General features: G+C 40.7%; 1 protein-coding gene across 1 annotated transcript in view; it reads left to right on the top strand.

Moving 5' to 3' along the window:
- tenm3 (teneurin transmembrane protein 3) overlaps nt 1–13,914 on the top strand; it is a 184,501-nt gene that overhangs the window by 27,184 nt on the left and 143,403 nt on the right. Inside the window, exon 2 of the mRNA XM_085356703.1 lies at nt 8,083–8,250. Coding sequence (XP_085212829.1) covers nt 8,091–8,250 — 160 coding nt within the window. The 5' untranslated portion in view covers nt 8,083–8,090. The remainder of the gene's footprint in view (nt 1–8,082; nt 8,251–13,914) is intronic.

The raw sequence follows: 13,914 nt of genomic DNA, 5'->3' as shown, positions 1-13,914 counted from the left end.
TGTCAGAGAGTAGCTGAGCCCCTGTGTGACTGTGCTGGGTCGCTGTGTGACTGCATCCATGAGGGGTGCACATTAATATAACTTGGCATGCTTTGGATTTTGAGGTGATTATCTTTGATAATCGCTGACATGAAGCTATTGTGCAGCTGAGCTGAAAGTTAAGAGACAGGACAGTTGAACAGAATTATGCATTTTTGTTGTCAAACATATGAGAGCAACTGGTTTCAGCCTGTGGATGGAGCCTTCCTTTGTGAAGTTTTTCCTTTTTTGTTTGGTTTTCAGGAGAGTTTTGATCCACCTGAGCCTCATTGCCATGGTGACGAAGAAAACAATTACAAATCATTAATTTAAAAAGGCAGTTATTAACTAAACTACTCCAGAAACAACAAGAACATAGTATTGTGACGTAAATCTCACCAGTTTACATTTCCCAGTTTGCCTCGGAGAGACTGGTAAGTGTTTGGTTGTGCGGCTGCTCCGTGTGTCTGTGGAAAGAGACGGCAACATATTGCTCTTTGTTTCGTGGTACCCTATGGATAGGCCTAATTTATACCCCACACACACATCATTCCTCCAAAGGCCACATGAGCAAAACCTCTGCTGCCAGGGGACGGACGTCATACGTGTGCGTGCGTCCGTACTGTGCGTATTTGTGTCGGCTGATTATACACTGGAGTATTTGATGGAAATATTATGACTAGTCTAAATTTCCTTTCCTTTCTAACATGAAAATGCTACAGCTATTGCACAAAGCAGCGCTGCTTCTATATGTCACAGAACACACAGCAGCTTATGTTCGGTCACTGTAGCACAAATCAGTTTGTTGACACCAAACCTAATGTTTGTTCAGCCTAGTGTTTGTGGGTTTCTGCTGTTTTTCTGTTGTTGTTTGTTTGTTTTGCTTCTGTTACATTGTAGCTGAGGTCTTTCTGCCTTGCCCAGCACAGAGTGGATTTTCACCAGCTCACAGTCATCTATAACCAAAGGCTGACAGTAGGGCTGCACGATTTTGCATAAAATGAGAATCACGATTTTTTGGCTTAGAATTGAGATCACGATTCTCTCACGATTTTCTTTTCCAGTATAAATATTTATTGCACTTATTAACTGCACATCAACTTCGTAACAGTTGCGACTGAACATAAAAACAATAAATAAACATAAAAACAATAAATGTCTCACGTTTTGTTGTTGCCGCAAAATGTTGTACTGCTTGAAATTCCGTCTCCACCGTTGCTCGACGCTGCGTGTATAGAGCAGGTAGTGCAACAATAGAAAAATAGTTGCGGGACGGCACTGTGTAGCGTTTGTCTAGGGTGTTGATCATTCTCCTAAATCCCTCGTTTTGCACAGTGTTGATGGAGCCATATCTTTGGTCAGGTGATAAGTGATAGCCTCCGTAATTTCTTTGTGCCTGTGGGAGGTCGACGGGTATAGGGAAGCGCTGTATAAGGTTCCCGTTATTGATGTTTGGGTGGTTGACCGGGACGGATTTTCTCCTGTCACTTTCTCGTCATCCCTGACGTGCTCGCTGTTGTTTTTTCCTGCTAATTTTAGCATCACACGGCACAGCTTCTGTATCACGTGGTATAAGGCTCCGCCCTTGTCATTTGTTGAGCAGGAAGAGTGAGCGCTTGTTTTCATGCAGAGTACGTCCCGGATCAAAATGCGGTACAATCGTCGTCTTTTTTTTTTTCTTTTTTTTTTTAATCGTTGTCATTTGGAAATGAGATCGCACATAAGCATGAATCGAGATCGCGATTTTCTAACGATTAATCGTGCAGCCCTAATGACACCATCTCACAAACTTGCACAACAGAGAGACAGAGACACAGGGAGGCAGATCGACCTGCACTCGTTTTACTGACTGACCAAAGTTGCTGTAAGACAAGAAGAATTCAAATTTGTCTCATTTTGTCTGAACCTCACATCTCAGTGGCTGTGGGAAAGGTGCACAAAGGTTTTATTTAAATAGTGAGTCTGTGTATAGATAGATAGATATGCTTATGTGATGTTTAGGCATAGCTCTTTATCTAGTTAGCATGTGTGTGATGTCCTTGCTTAACCCAACTGTAATGATTCCACTTCCTGTATTTCACACTGTGAGTGATCGTACTGTGGGAAGTGCCTTCAGATTTTCTGCTCAGGTTAGTGTTGGCTCTATATTAAGTATAACGGTATAGAGAACTATCTGATTTTTGTGAAGTGGCTCCAGGCCACATGTTCTGTGGAGTCCAATCAGCCTTTCAGAAACAGCTCATTTCTCATCACTGTGTAAAACACTGCTAGCTCTTACATGAAACACAGCACTGTATGGTCTTATAATCAAAATAACTTTTATGCAGTATAGCATATAAAGTAATAAATGCATTTGGAGCCCACATATTGAAGTTTGGTTAAAGCAGTGGACACTGATTAGCTGGAGTTACTATAATGCACTTGATGCTTGCAGCATGATGGCATTAACTGTTTAATGGACGTAAGTAGTTCATGCCTTTTTATGTGCATTCCCTTTTTTCACTGCTTCTTTGAACCGTAGGACAGAAGGACATAGACTTTAAACAATTTATAACCCTTGTTTGCCTTTTGCCTCAGGCTAATAATAGGGGATTATCGGGTCTTTGGGGTCTCGCTCCAATACTGTAGCCTTTACCTAAGAATAGAATTTGTCTTTAGATGATAATCAAATTGGTACGCAGCTAGTTTTCACACACTCACTTGCAGCCTGCAGATGTGCTGTCCACTGCCTTCAGAGTTTTAACCTTTTAAAATACGATGACAAATAAACAAAAATGATAAAATAAATAAATAAATTGAAATTGAATTTAACAACAAAATGAATTTACATTTATTTTGAATGATAGACAGAAAACGGTCTAAAACTAAAGTTAGGTCCATAACAACAACGATGTCCTCAAAATGGTGAGCCCTGCACTTTTATTTTGAAAATTCATTTAATGGGTCATTGTCATGCCTGACGACTGTCCCACATTCCGTGTTCTGGCTGTGTTCGTCTCTGTTATCTTCCAACGGTACATGTCGTGGCCCGTTGGACCCTCAGTGTGGTGAGGTCATCCTGCAGCTTTAGCAGAAGTACGTATAATGTTTCCAGCTCCATGCGTGGCTGTAGAAACAGTGTTCTTTGGGTCATACTCAGCTCTGCTTCCAAACACAGCAGATTGAGTTGATGCTGAAAAGCTGAGCGTTCAACCTATCAAGATTTCAACCTATCACAGGGTGAAAGATTGTGATATGATGCTGTTAGTGGAGACTGTGGCCTTTGGTGAATTATATACAGTTCTTATCCAATGAATAAAAGACTTTCCAAAACCATGAACCATGAAAAGGAAGACCAAAAGGCCTTTTCTGCATCTCGTCTGTTGCTTTAGCGTTGCGTCGCGGTGCCAGGCTAATGAGGTTGAATAACCTTCTAAATGTATTAGTAGAACGTCTGCCTTTGACGAACCCTGTTTGGTCGTTATGACTTATTCAGGGACTGTTTCTAACTTAGATGCAAGTGACTCAGGGATAACTTTAATGTGGGTATTGACAGAGGTCGGTAGGTAGAGTAGGGTCTTTATCTGGTTTTAGTCAAAATGTTATTGCAGCTGTGTTACAGTTTTTGCCCGTTGCCTGAACACATTTTGCAAAACTTTGCTCATTGTGCCAAAACCCTAAACACAAGTAAACATGACACAACACTGGGAAATATACCATTCACATCTGCACCAAATTGAAACTCTACTCTCAAAACCTAAACTCTGCTATCAAAACCTAACATTCCTTTGTCAAAATGTAACTCTGTTGACAAAATGACACATACTTGCATCATATGCAAACACTTACAGAGCAGGGGGAACACACTAGTCTACTTTATATAAAGCACTGCAGTCTTTGATTTCCATTGTTCATTCAGAAGGCATATTGGTACATATTCAGCTCGAAGTCCTTTGACCCCGTCACTGTTCCTCTCAAATGGGACTCTGTAGAGCTGCTTCATGGTGATGCTGTGTTTACCCAAGATGCGTCTGATGGTGGTGATGCTCACATGGTCTATGTTGCTGAACACTCGCCTGTCTGCAAGTATTTTCCGTCGTAGCTGGTGGAGACGGATAGCATTGTCTGCCCTCACTAGGTCCACAACAGCAAGTTCCTGCCGTTGTGTGAACAGGCGTTGGCGTCCTCCCCCAGAAGGTCTTCGAGTCATTCTAGAGAAATACAACCACATATTGTCATCGGTTTGCTTATTTTTCTTACAGTACTTTACTGTATATACTGTATCATCCACTGTACAACACTGTACTTCAATATAAGTAATCATGGTATGTTTCACAGAAACCACCACTTTGGCTGCAAAAGGAGCATTAGCACCCTGCAATACCCTGTACACTTGATATGGTAACTGTAGAACAGTACTATGAAAACCATCTGAGTAGAGTAGAAGGCAGTGAGATGAAGACAGACCTGTTTTCTAGTCGGAATTTTCTTATTACAGATGCCACTGTGAAGCGGCTTAGATGTGGGTGGACTCTCTGCCCAGCTTCCCTCATAGTCAGGCCGTGGTTGATGACATGGTCCACCAAAGTTGCTCTTATATCATCAGAAATATGGGTCCGTGCATGGCCTCTTTGACCTCCTCCTCCTCTTCCTCTTGCTCTCCCTCCATCCATGCTTGCAAAGTTCTTGAAATGGCTAAACTGAGGGCTTTTTGTGGTTGGCTAATTGGTGTTCAGTTTTGCAAGTAAGTGCCTTCAGGTGTATATTTGAGTGGTTGCAATTACCCGATGTGTTTTGTATTTTGGATACATGTGTTCTCCAAATGGCACCCTGAAATTTCATTTTTGAACGAAGTGTCTTATGTATGAAATAGAGTGTAGTATGCAGGACCATGTGTGTTGCATAAAGGAGTAAGTGTGTTGCATAATTGCAACCAGAGTGCAAAGCAGCACTTTTGTTTAAGGTATGGGTACATGTGTTTGCGGTATGGTAACAAAAGCTTCAAGTTGTGTTACTTTAGTCTAAGCATGGGTTTATAGTGTTCAAGCAACGAGCAAAAACTGTAATATGGGAAGGAAGCAGGCTGTTATGTTTTATTACTGCGACTGTTCTGACGAATCATAGAGTAAGAAATGGAGATCCATCAGAGTAGGGCTGGGCGATATGGCCTAAAATCAATATCACGATAAATTGAGCAGTTAACCTCGATAACGATAAATGGACGATAACCACCCCAAGTGCCAAAGAAACAAACGTTTTTGTTTTCTTCATTTGATGGGGCTGTGGCAGGCAGCATAGTTCCTCCAGTTATTTTGATAATATTATTCCCCCTAGACCTATTCATTGCAATTATATTATTACCACTTTAAAGGGCTGTAAAATGTCACTGAAAATAAATGAAGACAATAGTAGTAAGTACTTTTAGTGGTTAAGATTTATTAACTGAACAAAATAAAAAGTGTAGGATACAATATGTAACCATGCTCTCTAAAAAATGTGTATCCCTTGTAAACAAAATAGTTTAATAATAAATATGTTTCACATTGGCTATTCACAAAGTAAACAATGATTGTGCAAATGTAATGCCGTCATGGACAAAGGCCTATCTCTGCTAAGGCCTTGAGGTACTAGAACTTGTAAACAAATAATGTCACAAACACAAATGTCAATTGAACACAGAAAAAACGATAATAAATACTAAGCACTGCCATGTGACTCGTGAAAACTATAAACTCTTAAACAAAAACATTAAATAGTGCTGTTTGCAAAAAACTTCAATAGAACACTGATAGTTAAAATTAGGCAGGGCTTGAACAGGGCACTTCAAAAAGGGGCAGCAGCAGACTTGGTATCCTGAGCGGTTCAATCAAACTACTGTTGTAGATGTTTACCTGAGTAGTGTTTACTCCAGGTTCTTGCTAAGAAACACAAGCATATTGACCATGTCAGGTTTCAGGCAGGATCTTTAATTTACAAAGTTAAAAAGGGTTGGCACAGTAATAAAACATTTTAAAAATCATGTATTTTGCTACATTTCACAGCACAACATGATCAACACTGGCTCACAATAAGTCTTCTGTAAAAACCTTCTGGATACACTGCTGCTCAGCAGTCTTAAGTATTTTATGCCTATATAAACATTATTCAAACATTAATACTTTCAATTTTGAATATGACGCACAGAATTAAAGTCACTTTAAAACACACCAGATGTCACCACCCAAATATATTAAGATGTACACACTTACCGATTGCCAGGTGCAGCCTGTGCCCAAAACATTGCACCCGTGTCCATTTATTGAGCTTGACAGCTTTCACAATATTTGGGCCGTTGTCAGTTGTTATAGCAACAAGGTCCTCTTCACTGATGTCCCATGCAGACAGCATCGCTCTCAACTAGGGCTGCCACGATTACGTCGACTATCAAAATCGTCGACGACTGATTTAATAGTCGACGCGTCGTTTGAAGCTTTGTAAGATCACAAAAGACGCAGGAATAAGTAGCAGGATTTAAGAGTGTAATAACGGACTGAAACAGAAGATGGCAGCACTGCGTGTACAAGGATGCCAGCTGCTGTTAAACCCCGAAGAAGAAGAAGCTGTGTCCCAGAATTCATAGCGCGGCCCTGTTTTTTCTTCTAAGGCTACTGCGATATGATTTTCCACCAAGCTTCTTGCTGATTGTCTCGTAGGCCCGTCCAGCCTCATGCATTTCTACAGTCTTGTCCCCGATGTCGGCTCTTAGGTCCTGCCCATGCTGCTGCAGGGGTTGGAATGGAAGTAACTGATGAGTTTAGGTTGACTATTTGTAATTGATCTGTGAGAGTGAGAATATTCGATGGGTTGTAACGGAATACTTATTTGACTCACTGACAGGCAAATCAATGTATGACTTAAAAATTATGCAAGCAATCGTCTAAGGAGCTTGGAAAGAAAAGCATCTGGATTTCTTTAAGTTGCTGGAAGACGTTTCACCTCTCTCATCCAAGAAGCTTCTCCAGTTCTGAAGCTGCTCAGATGAGACTACGATGACCTGGATGACTGAGAACCTTCACGTACAGCCAAACAAATCTTTTTTCCTCCCACTGTACGAACAGTTGCAGAAACTGTTGGTGAATACGTTAAAATAAATATTGTGTCTTACATAATATACCGACTTCCTCCACAGGCAGATTTAGTCTCGGGTGAGACACAGTGTTACAGTTCTCGTGACACAGAAGAGCTTCCTTCCCAGGCCAGGACTCGAGTCTGTCTGCACCTGCAGGCCAGTGGCCACTTTGAAAGGTGATGATGTGCACATCCTGGACAGGGAGGAAGGCTGGTGGGGTTGGGGAGTCGAGGAGGGCATTTCTGTGTCGAAGCTCAACCATCATGAGCTGAGCTCACAGCCCATTGTTAGTGTTGATCGTTGTGCAGCTTTGCTGTGTATAAGGTGGGAAATCTTAAGAAAGGTGAATTGCAGTCAGTGCCAAACAAGACTGCAGCTTTGTTTCTGCAAATAAGCAAACACTGAGTTTGTATTTCACTTTAATGTGAGAGTGAGATTTAGAAACAAACACATTTGTGTCTGAATAGCCAGAAATGTTTTAATGAAGGGTGCTTTTGTCGTTTTAAATACACGTTTGAATGGATTCCAAATGTGGACGAGTTCTCTGTTTGAATGAAACACACAGACACTAATGTGTACACACCCAAGCAGAAGTCACTAAATGCCAACGTTACCAAACGGATGCACAGCTGGTTTTGAGACTGGTCTCGAGCAGGCGCAGCACCGGAGCCTTTGTTACGTGGTGCTGAGCCGACCATCCTGTCTAATCACCTCAGTGAAGCGACGCTGCACATGAGCTCTTTAATTGTTGCTGCTCACATATTCTTACAACAGAACTGATGAATTTTAAGATCACTTGTATTATTGTTTTACTGTGTAGTACAAAGACACACACCTGTCAGTGTGTTTTGTGTGTGTAACACAGCATCAGCGAGCGTCACCATACTTCATTGTTCAGCCGTTTCTTTTTCAAAGATGTTACTTTTGTTCATTCTCCACATTCATCATCCTTTTTTCTTTCATGTGGTCTTTCATAGGTTCTCCCATGCCCTCCCCCTCCTGCCCATCTGTCATTGACCAATCACATCCACAGTCAGCTAATCCCCACGACAACCCGCTGTTAGCCAACATACCTGAGCCTAACTCAGAGGAAGAGGAGGAGGAAGAGGAGTATGCTGCTCGGTTGTACTTAGCCGTAACATGTGGTAAAGAGACTTTAGACTTTTTTTAAAGACATGCACTCATTTTGGATTCAGCATGTGAGCTGCAGCTGGTTATTTGGATGACTGTGGAGCGACTCCCAGGGTAACAGGCTTGGTGGAAGTTAGTCGTGTTTTCTCCTTGTATGTTTTTATCATCAAGCCTCTGTACCTGAACATTAATCTGCTGTCACAGAGCGGCTGACGGATTGTATTAACACAAAAGACAGCATGTAGATTTGGGAGTGTGGCGAAAGGTCACTAATCTCTAAATGACAAGTGGTAAATATAACGATGACTGCTGTTTTCTTGTTTGACTGTGTCAAACACACACATTTAAAATGGGACTTTTATTTTGTTCTTCAGAATACGTTGTCACATCCTTTCTAGTTCTTATACAAGCAGTGTGACTAAACAAAATGTTTAAATGTCCCAATAACACTACAGGACCCAAATACCTGTACATTAGACCAAAAATGTCTCTTTATTAATTAATTGCTACAACAATCAAATATCATTTAGCAGGTATTTGATTGTAATAGCAATTCTGGGCATGGCTTTATCACTCTTATCTGATAAAGTCCCTGCCCCCAGTGTGTTTCTGTAGCTGATGTGATAGGATTGGCTCGGTTGGATGTTTTTAAACTGGAAACTGAGACACAGCACAGAAAAAAAAGCTGCTTAGATCCAAAACTTTGGACTCTTGTCACAACTGTAGAGAAACAAAGGCTACTACACCTCACTGATGACAGCTTCTTTCTGTTTAAAATTTGATTGAAGCGTATTTCTCGATAAAATCCATTTGATGACAGAGCTTCTCCTGGTGTCTCTCCACATGTTTGTGCTAGTATTAGCATGAAGCTAATAGTCTGGCTGCAGCTGATCCAAGATATGTTTGCCTGTGGATAGTGACGAGCACCAGATGCTGAGTTGTTTTGACTGGGCAATGGCCCCTTATTGAGTTGGTCATAGTTGGGAGTTTGATAGGAAACAGACTGTGATAGTCTGAAGATAGGAACTATCTTCAGACTATCACAGTTACTCAGACTACACCAGGAGGGGCTGCGAAAGGGGGGAAATCAAGAGGAAAAATACCTGGAAGGAAAGAAGGTGAGAAAGAGACATGAGTGTGGGAGAAACAGAGAACTAGTCATCTCCTTATATATGCATCATCTAAACATGATCAGAAACAGCGCGACGTAGGCTCGTGTAATGACTGCAGGTCTGTGTGCTCCTCCTTTACCAGTGTAGATGAGGTCCAAGCTAATTAATCCATACTCAGTAAAACGTCTTAAGATATTACTATCTCCACTTCTCCTTTTAACAAAGTATGTGCTTATTTCTTTATTTGGTCTTTAGCTGATATTTTCTTGCACACACAGACACAGATATGCACTAATGTGGAAGCCAGCCTTTTATTTCTTTAACCTTCCCTTGCAACAGAAAGAAGCTGGAGAGAGCATTGAAAAATATTTGTGTTGGATGTCAGTCAAATTAGGGCTGCTCGATTATGGCAAAAATGATAATCACGATTATTTTCACTGAAATTGAGATCACGATTATTTGACGATATTTATTTAACCCTTTAAGACCTACTATAGAACCAAGTCCACCAGAGCTTATATTATTTTTATTTATTTTTTTTACATGCTGTAGTGCCATTTGTGGGAGCATTTCAAGTTGCTATACATCAATACAACTGTTATAGCCCATATTTTAATAATTTGTATGCATTAAGTCCATAGTAATTACATAAATTGCAAAAAAGTGCAATAAACTACAAAAAAAATTGAAAATCGCTTTTGTTTTGTTTACATATATTTCTACTTGGAGAAATTTAAGAGGTTTATCCCTCAAAACTTTAAATACAATAAAGTTGCAAAAAATAGTTTCCCACCACAGGAAATTTATTTTGAGTGTCTTCATAGTTTTATTTTGGAGATACAGCAATTTTTATATACTGCAGGAAAAACAAAAAACAATCCTATGATGCAAATTTGCAAAGAAAACAGCAGGTGCATCATTTCACTGTGGGAAGTGTTACGAACAGCTGATAGGAACGGCAAAGCGTGTTTCTGGAATATTATGTTTTTGTTCCTGCAAGCGCTTTTTATGCAATTTTTGCAAAGCTATATGTGGAAGGAAACCGTGACCGAGGACAAGCTGATGGCATCAGATGTAAGTACAACTCCTCCGGTTTCATATGCAAAACAAATTATTGCGCTAGCTTACACGGTTCAGGTTCTACAGGGATTTAAAAATAGTTACGCAAAACGGAGCGTGCTGCTCTGACCGGCTTTAAAGGGTTAACAATGACTTTAAAAAAATAATATAAAATAGTGTGCAACACCACTGAAGTTTTTTTTTTTTTTTTTTAAACTCTCTTTTCAACCAACGGCAGTCACTCTCCAAATAACTTCTGCTTAGCTTTCCGAGCTTCTCTCAGGTCCTCTTAATCAGCGGTCTCCAACCTTTTTTGCTCCACGGACCGGTTTATGCCCGACAATCCGGTCGTTCAGTCTGACGTCACTAGCCGTGTCTGGGTCTAAACTCCGCTGCAGGTCCATATATCAAACGATCACTCAGCATTACTGAGAGTTGAAAAACTGTCTAAAGTCTTTCATCTTTAATAAAATGATCAGCGTTCTGCTCTACCAGGTGTAACAATTGAGTTTAACATCCAGGCATCCATGAAAACGGAATTTATGACATTTAACGGAGTTAGAAGTTAGCAGGGAGTTAGCTCGCTAGCTTCTATCTAAATACAATATAGCATGTCCTGACTGCGGGGTTTTGGAAACAAATTAAAACGTACAGCTCTGTTATCACTTCCAACATAAATGAAGACAGAAAACTAAACAGCAGTGACGTTTGTAGGGTTACTGAAGTTGGGCTAGCTGGTATATAATGATGTGCTACGTGACCGCTAGCGACACAGCTATGTTAGCATAATATAAACAAGCTAACTTTTTTTCCACTCGATAAAAGTTAACGTGAGTGTTCTCGGTGGTCAGGAACAAATGTAATCGCATGGCAGGATGCTGTAAAAGGACCAAACTTCAGCCAGGAGAACAACTGAGATAATCCATCCACAATACGAGGTTAGTCATTCATATACTGCTGCATGGGCTGGGCTGTAGTTACATCCTAAGGCTTTAAAAACTGAGCTTAAATAAATGATTAGCGGTAATAAAAGCCGAGGGAGGTCAACAGTGATCACTGACTGTTTTAGGAGCTTTTTGAGATCAAATAGAAGAAAATACAAAACATTAAACATGTTAACAACACAAAAGCCATATTAAACGCAGACTACTTTAGACCCGGAAGTAGGATTCGTCGCGTCATCACTGAACAACCGGATATTTTCACGGACCGGCCTTTAAGGTGTCGCGGATAAATGAGGGAGGGGCTAATAATCGGCTCAGTCATTTTTAATGATCGTTGAAAGCCCAGATCGTAATCGTGATTAAAATTCGATTAATTGAGCAGCCCTAAGTCAAATACTGAAGCATCATAAAGAGTGGGAAATAACACCTGTTCAGTTTAGAAAGCCGGCCAGTCTGCCTCAGCGAAAAATTCAAAAAGTTGAAAGCTACGCCGGGCCCATAAATATCATACATTTACATTTTTAAAGACAAGCTTTGTTTTACTCATTTTACATTACATATCAGCCCCCACCTGTCTTTATATTTGGTTAGGAAAATGGGAAAGAGGTGCAGTGCTTTAACATGTAAAACCCTACATGGAAACACACTAGAACAGGCGAAAGCATCGTTCGGACAATTTTATTGAGCTTTCAGGGAACTGTTGTTACGAACGTTTGCTACATAAATAAAACTGAATTGAACTGAATTTTCCAGGCTTTTTGAAGGGCATCCCAAAGTTTTCCAGCTTTTGTTTTCATTGCCTGTCCAGTGGATCCCAACTTAATCCTTCAATAAGGTTGGGGCCTGGGCTCGTAGGAGGCCAGTCTAACTGATAATGTTGCAGTGAGTGATTTTCTATCAGCTATCCATATCAGTGTATTTGTGATCGTTTTCATGCTGAACAGTGAACCTGCAATATGACACTTTCCATGTTTCCGTGTTGCACGGTGGCTCCAAATCTGATGGCATTCAGTGTTTTGCCAAACTCCCCAACACCGCTGGCTGAGACGTAGCCTGAAACAATGACAGCTTCCACTGTATTTTATAGGTGCCTGTAGACTCTCTGCGGACCTCCTCCATACATGTTGACAACAACTTCAGATTTAGATTCATCACTCCAGAAGCCCTGAATGATTGAACCAACTGTACCTGTGACATGTAAATGTTTTTAATTTCAAATTGTTTTAATTGCATTGATGAATCTTATGTACTTTACTGTTTCCTTTCCAACTAAGTTGATTGTGGAATGTCTGGGAAGGAGGAAATTTCATGACCTGACTTGTTGCAACGGGGTCCCATTACAGCATAGAACAATCCATTCTTTCTGTAAAGGCAGACTTGCTGTGTGATTTTATGCACCTGCAGCAAGTGGATTGAAAGCACTGACTTCAAAGATTAGGCCCATACTTTTGTTTCTGTGGTGCAACAATGCAGCCAGACACTCGACTTCAAAGTCTTCACACAAAAAATAAATCGTTCCAAATAGAATTCTGTTACCAACACGTTCTCACTCCCAAAGCGTAACATTTTACACTAGGTGACAAATCGTTGATATATTACACTTCCGTGCACCCGACACGTCCTTAAATTACGAGATCGGAAACATGAGGAAACATGAGAACCGTTTGGAATGAATCTACACATGTGCGTTTGTTTTACTTCAATCGCGTTGTCTAACGGCATTAAAATGCTGGTTAAGGTTAGGGTCAGGGCTGGAGTACGTGGCTGGAAAGTGTTTTACCACGGGAGCCTCATTCTACTGGATTTCATCCATAACCCGGCGCTAGCATAAGAACGTGGAAGGTCACCTTTCACGTTCCTCAGGAACGCCTCGGATATGTTACAGCTCGGGAGTGAGAATAATAACTTAAAGTTTGATACGATCAAAAATCCCAATAACAACTGAAAACACTGACAATCATCCTTAGAAGAACAGAACATGTGGGACTAATGAAGGCTTATCTTATCTTATCTTTACAATGTGAAGAACATAGAAAGAACACACTGTGTGTCCACTTCACCGGGCTCCATTTCAAATGTCATTTTTAAAAGGAGAGAAACCAGTTTAAAAATGAGTGCCATTTGTTTTAAGGCAACTTAACAGCTCATCATTCTTCCACACGCTGGTATTTTGGCATCAGAGGGCAACAGACAAGCGTTCTTCACCAGCCGGCCTAAATCTCCTCAGACAGGAAAAAGCAACATAGAAAATGGAAAGTTTGTCCGCAAATGATGGGATGACTCCAAATCTTATCGACAGCGTCTACACTGAAAGCAAAAGGGAGGTCAGACCAAGGCTGGGGAGGAACGTGAATAACACTTAGTGCTTTTTACTTGAGGACTAAATAGGCAATTCTCCTCAACACCAGAAACAATCAATGAGCCACTGAAAGAAAGAGATGGAGAAAGGAGAGGGCACGAAATACTTCTCAACACCAGACCTAATCGATGATGCCAGCGGAAAGAAGGGATGAAGAAAAGCAGGGACAACAGCAGAAAACTTTTTTGACATAAGAATGAATGT

The sequence above is a fragment of the Diplotaxodon limnothrissa genome, linkage group LG6 (assembly GCF_057381915.1).
Source record: "Diplotaxodon limnothrissa isolate DT_005_m linkage group LG6, D_limnothrissa_male_GT1.1, whole genome shotgun sequence".
Classification (NCBI taxonomy): Eukaryota; Metazoa; Chordata; class Actinopteri; order Cichliformes; family Cichlidae; genus Diplotaxodon; species Diplotaxodon limnothrissa.
The sequence above is the reverse complement of the archived record's forward strand: the minus strand, read 5'-3'. Positions and strand labels throughout refer to the sequence as shown.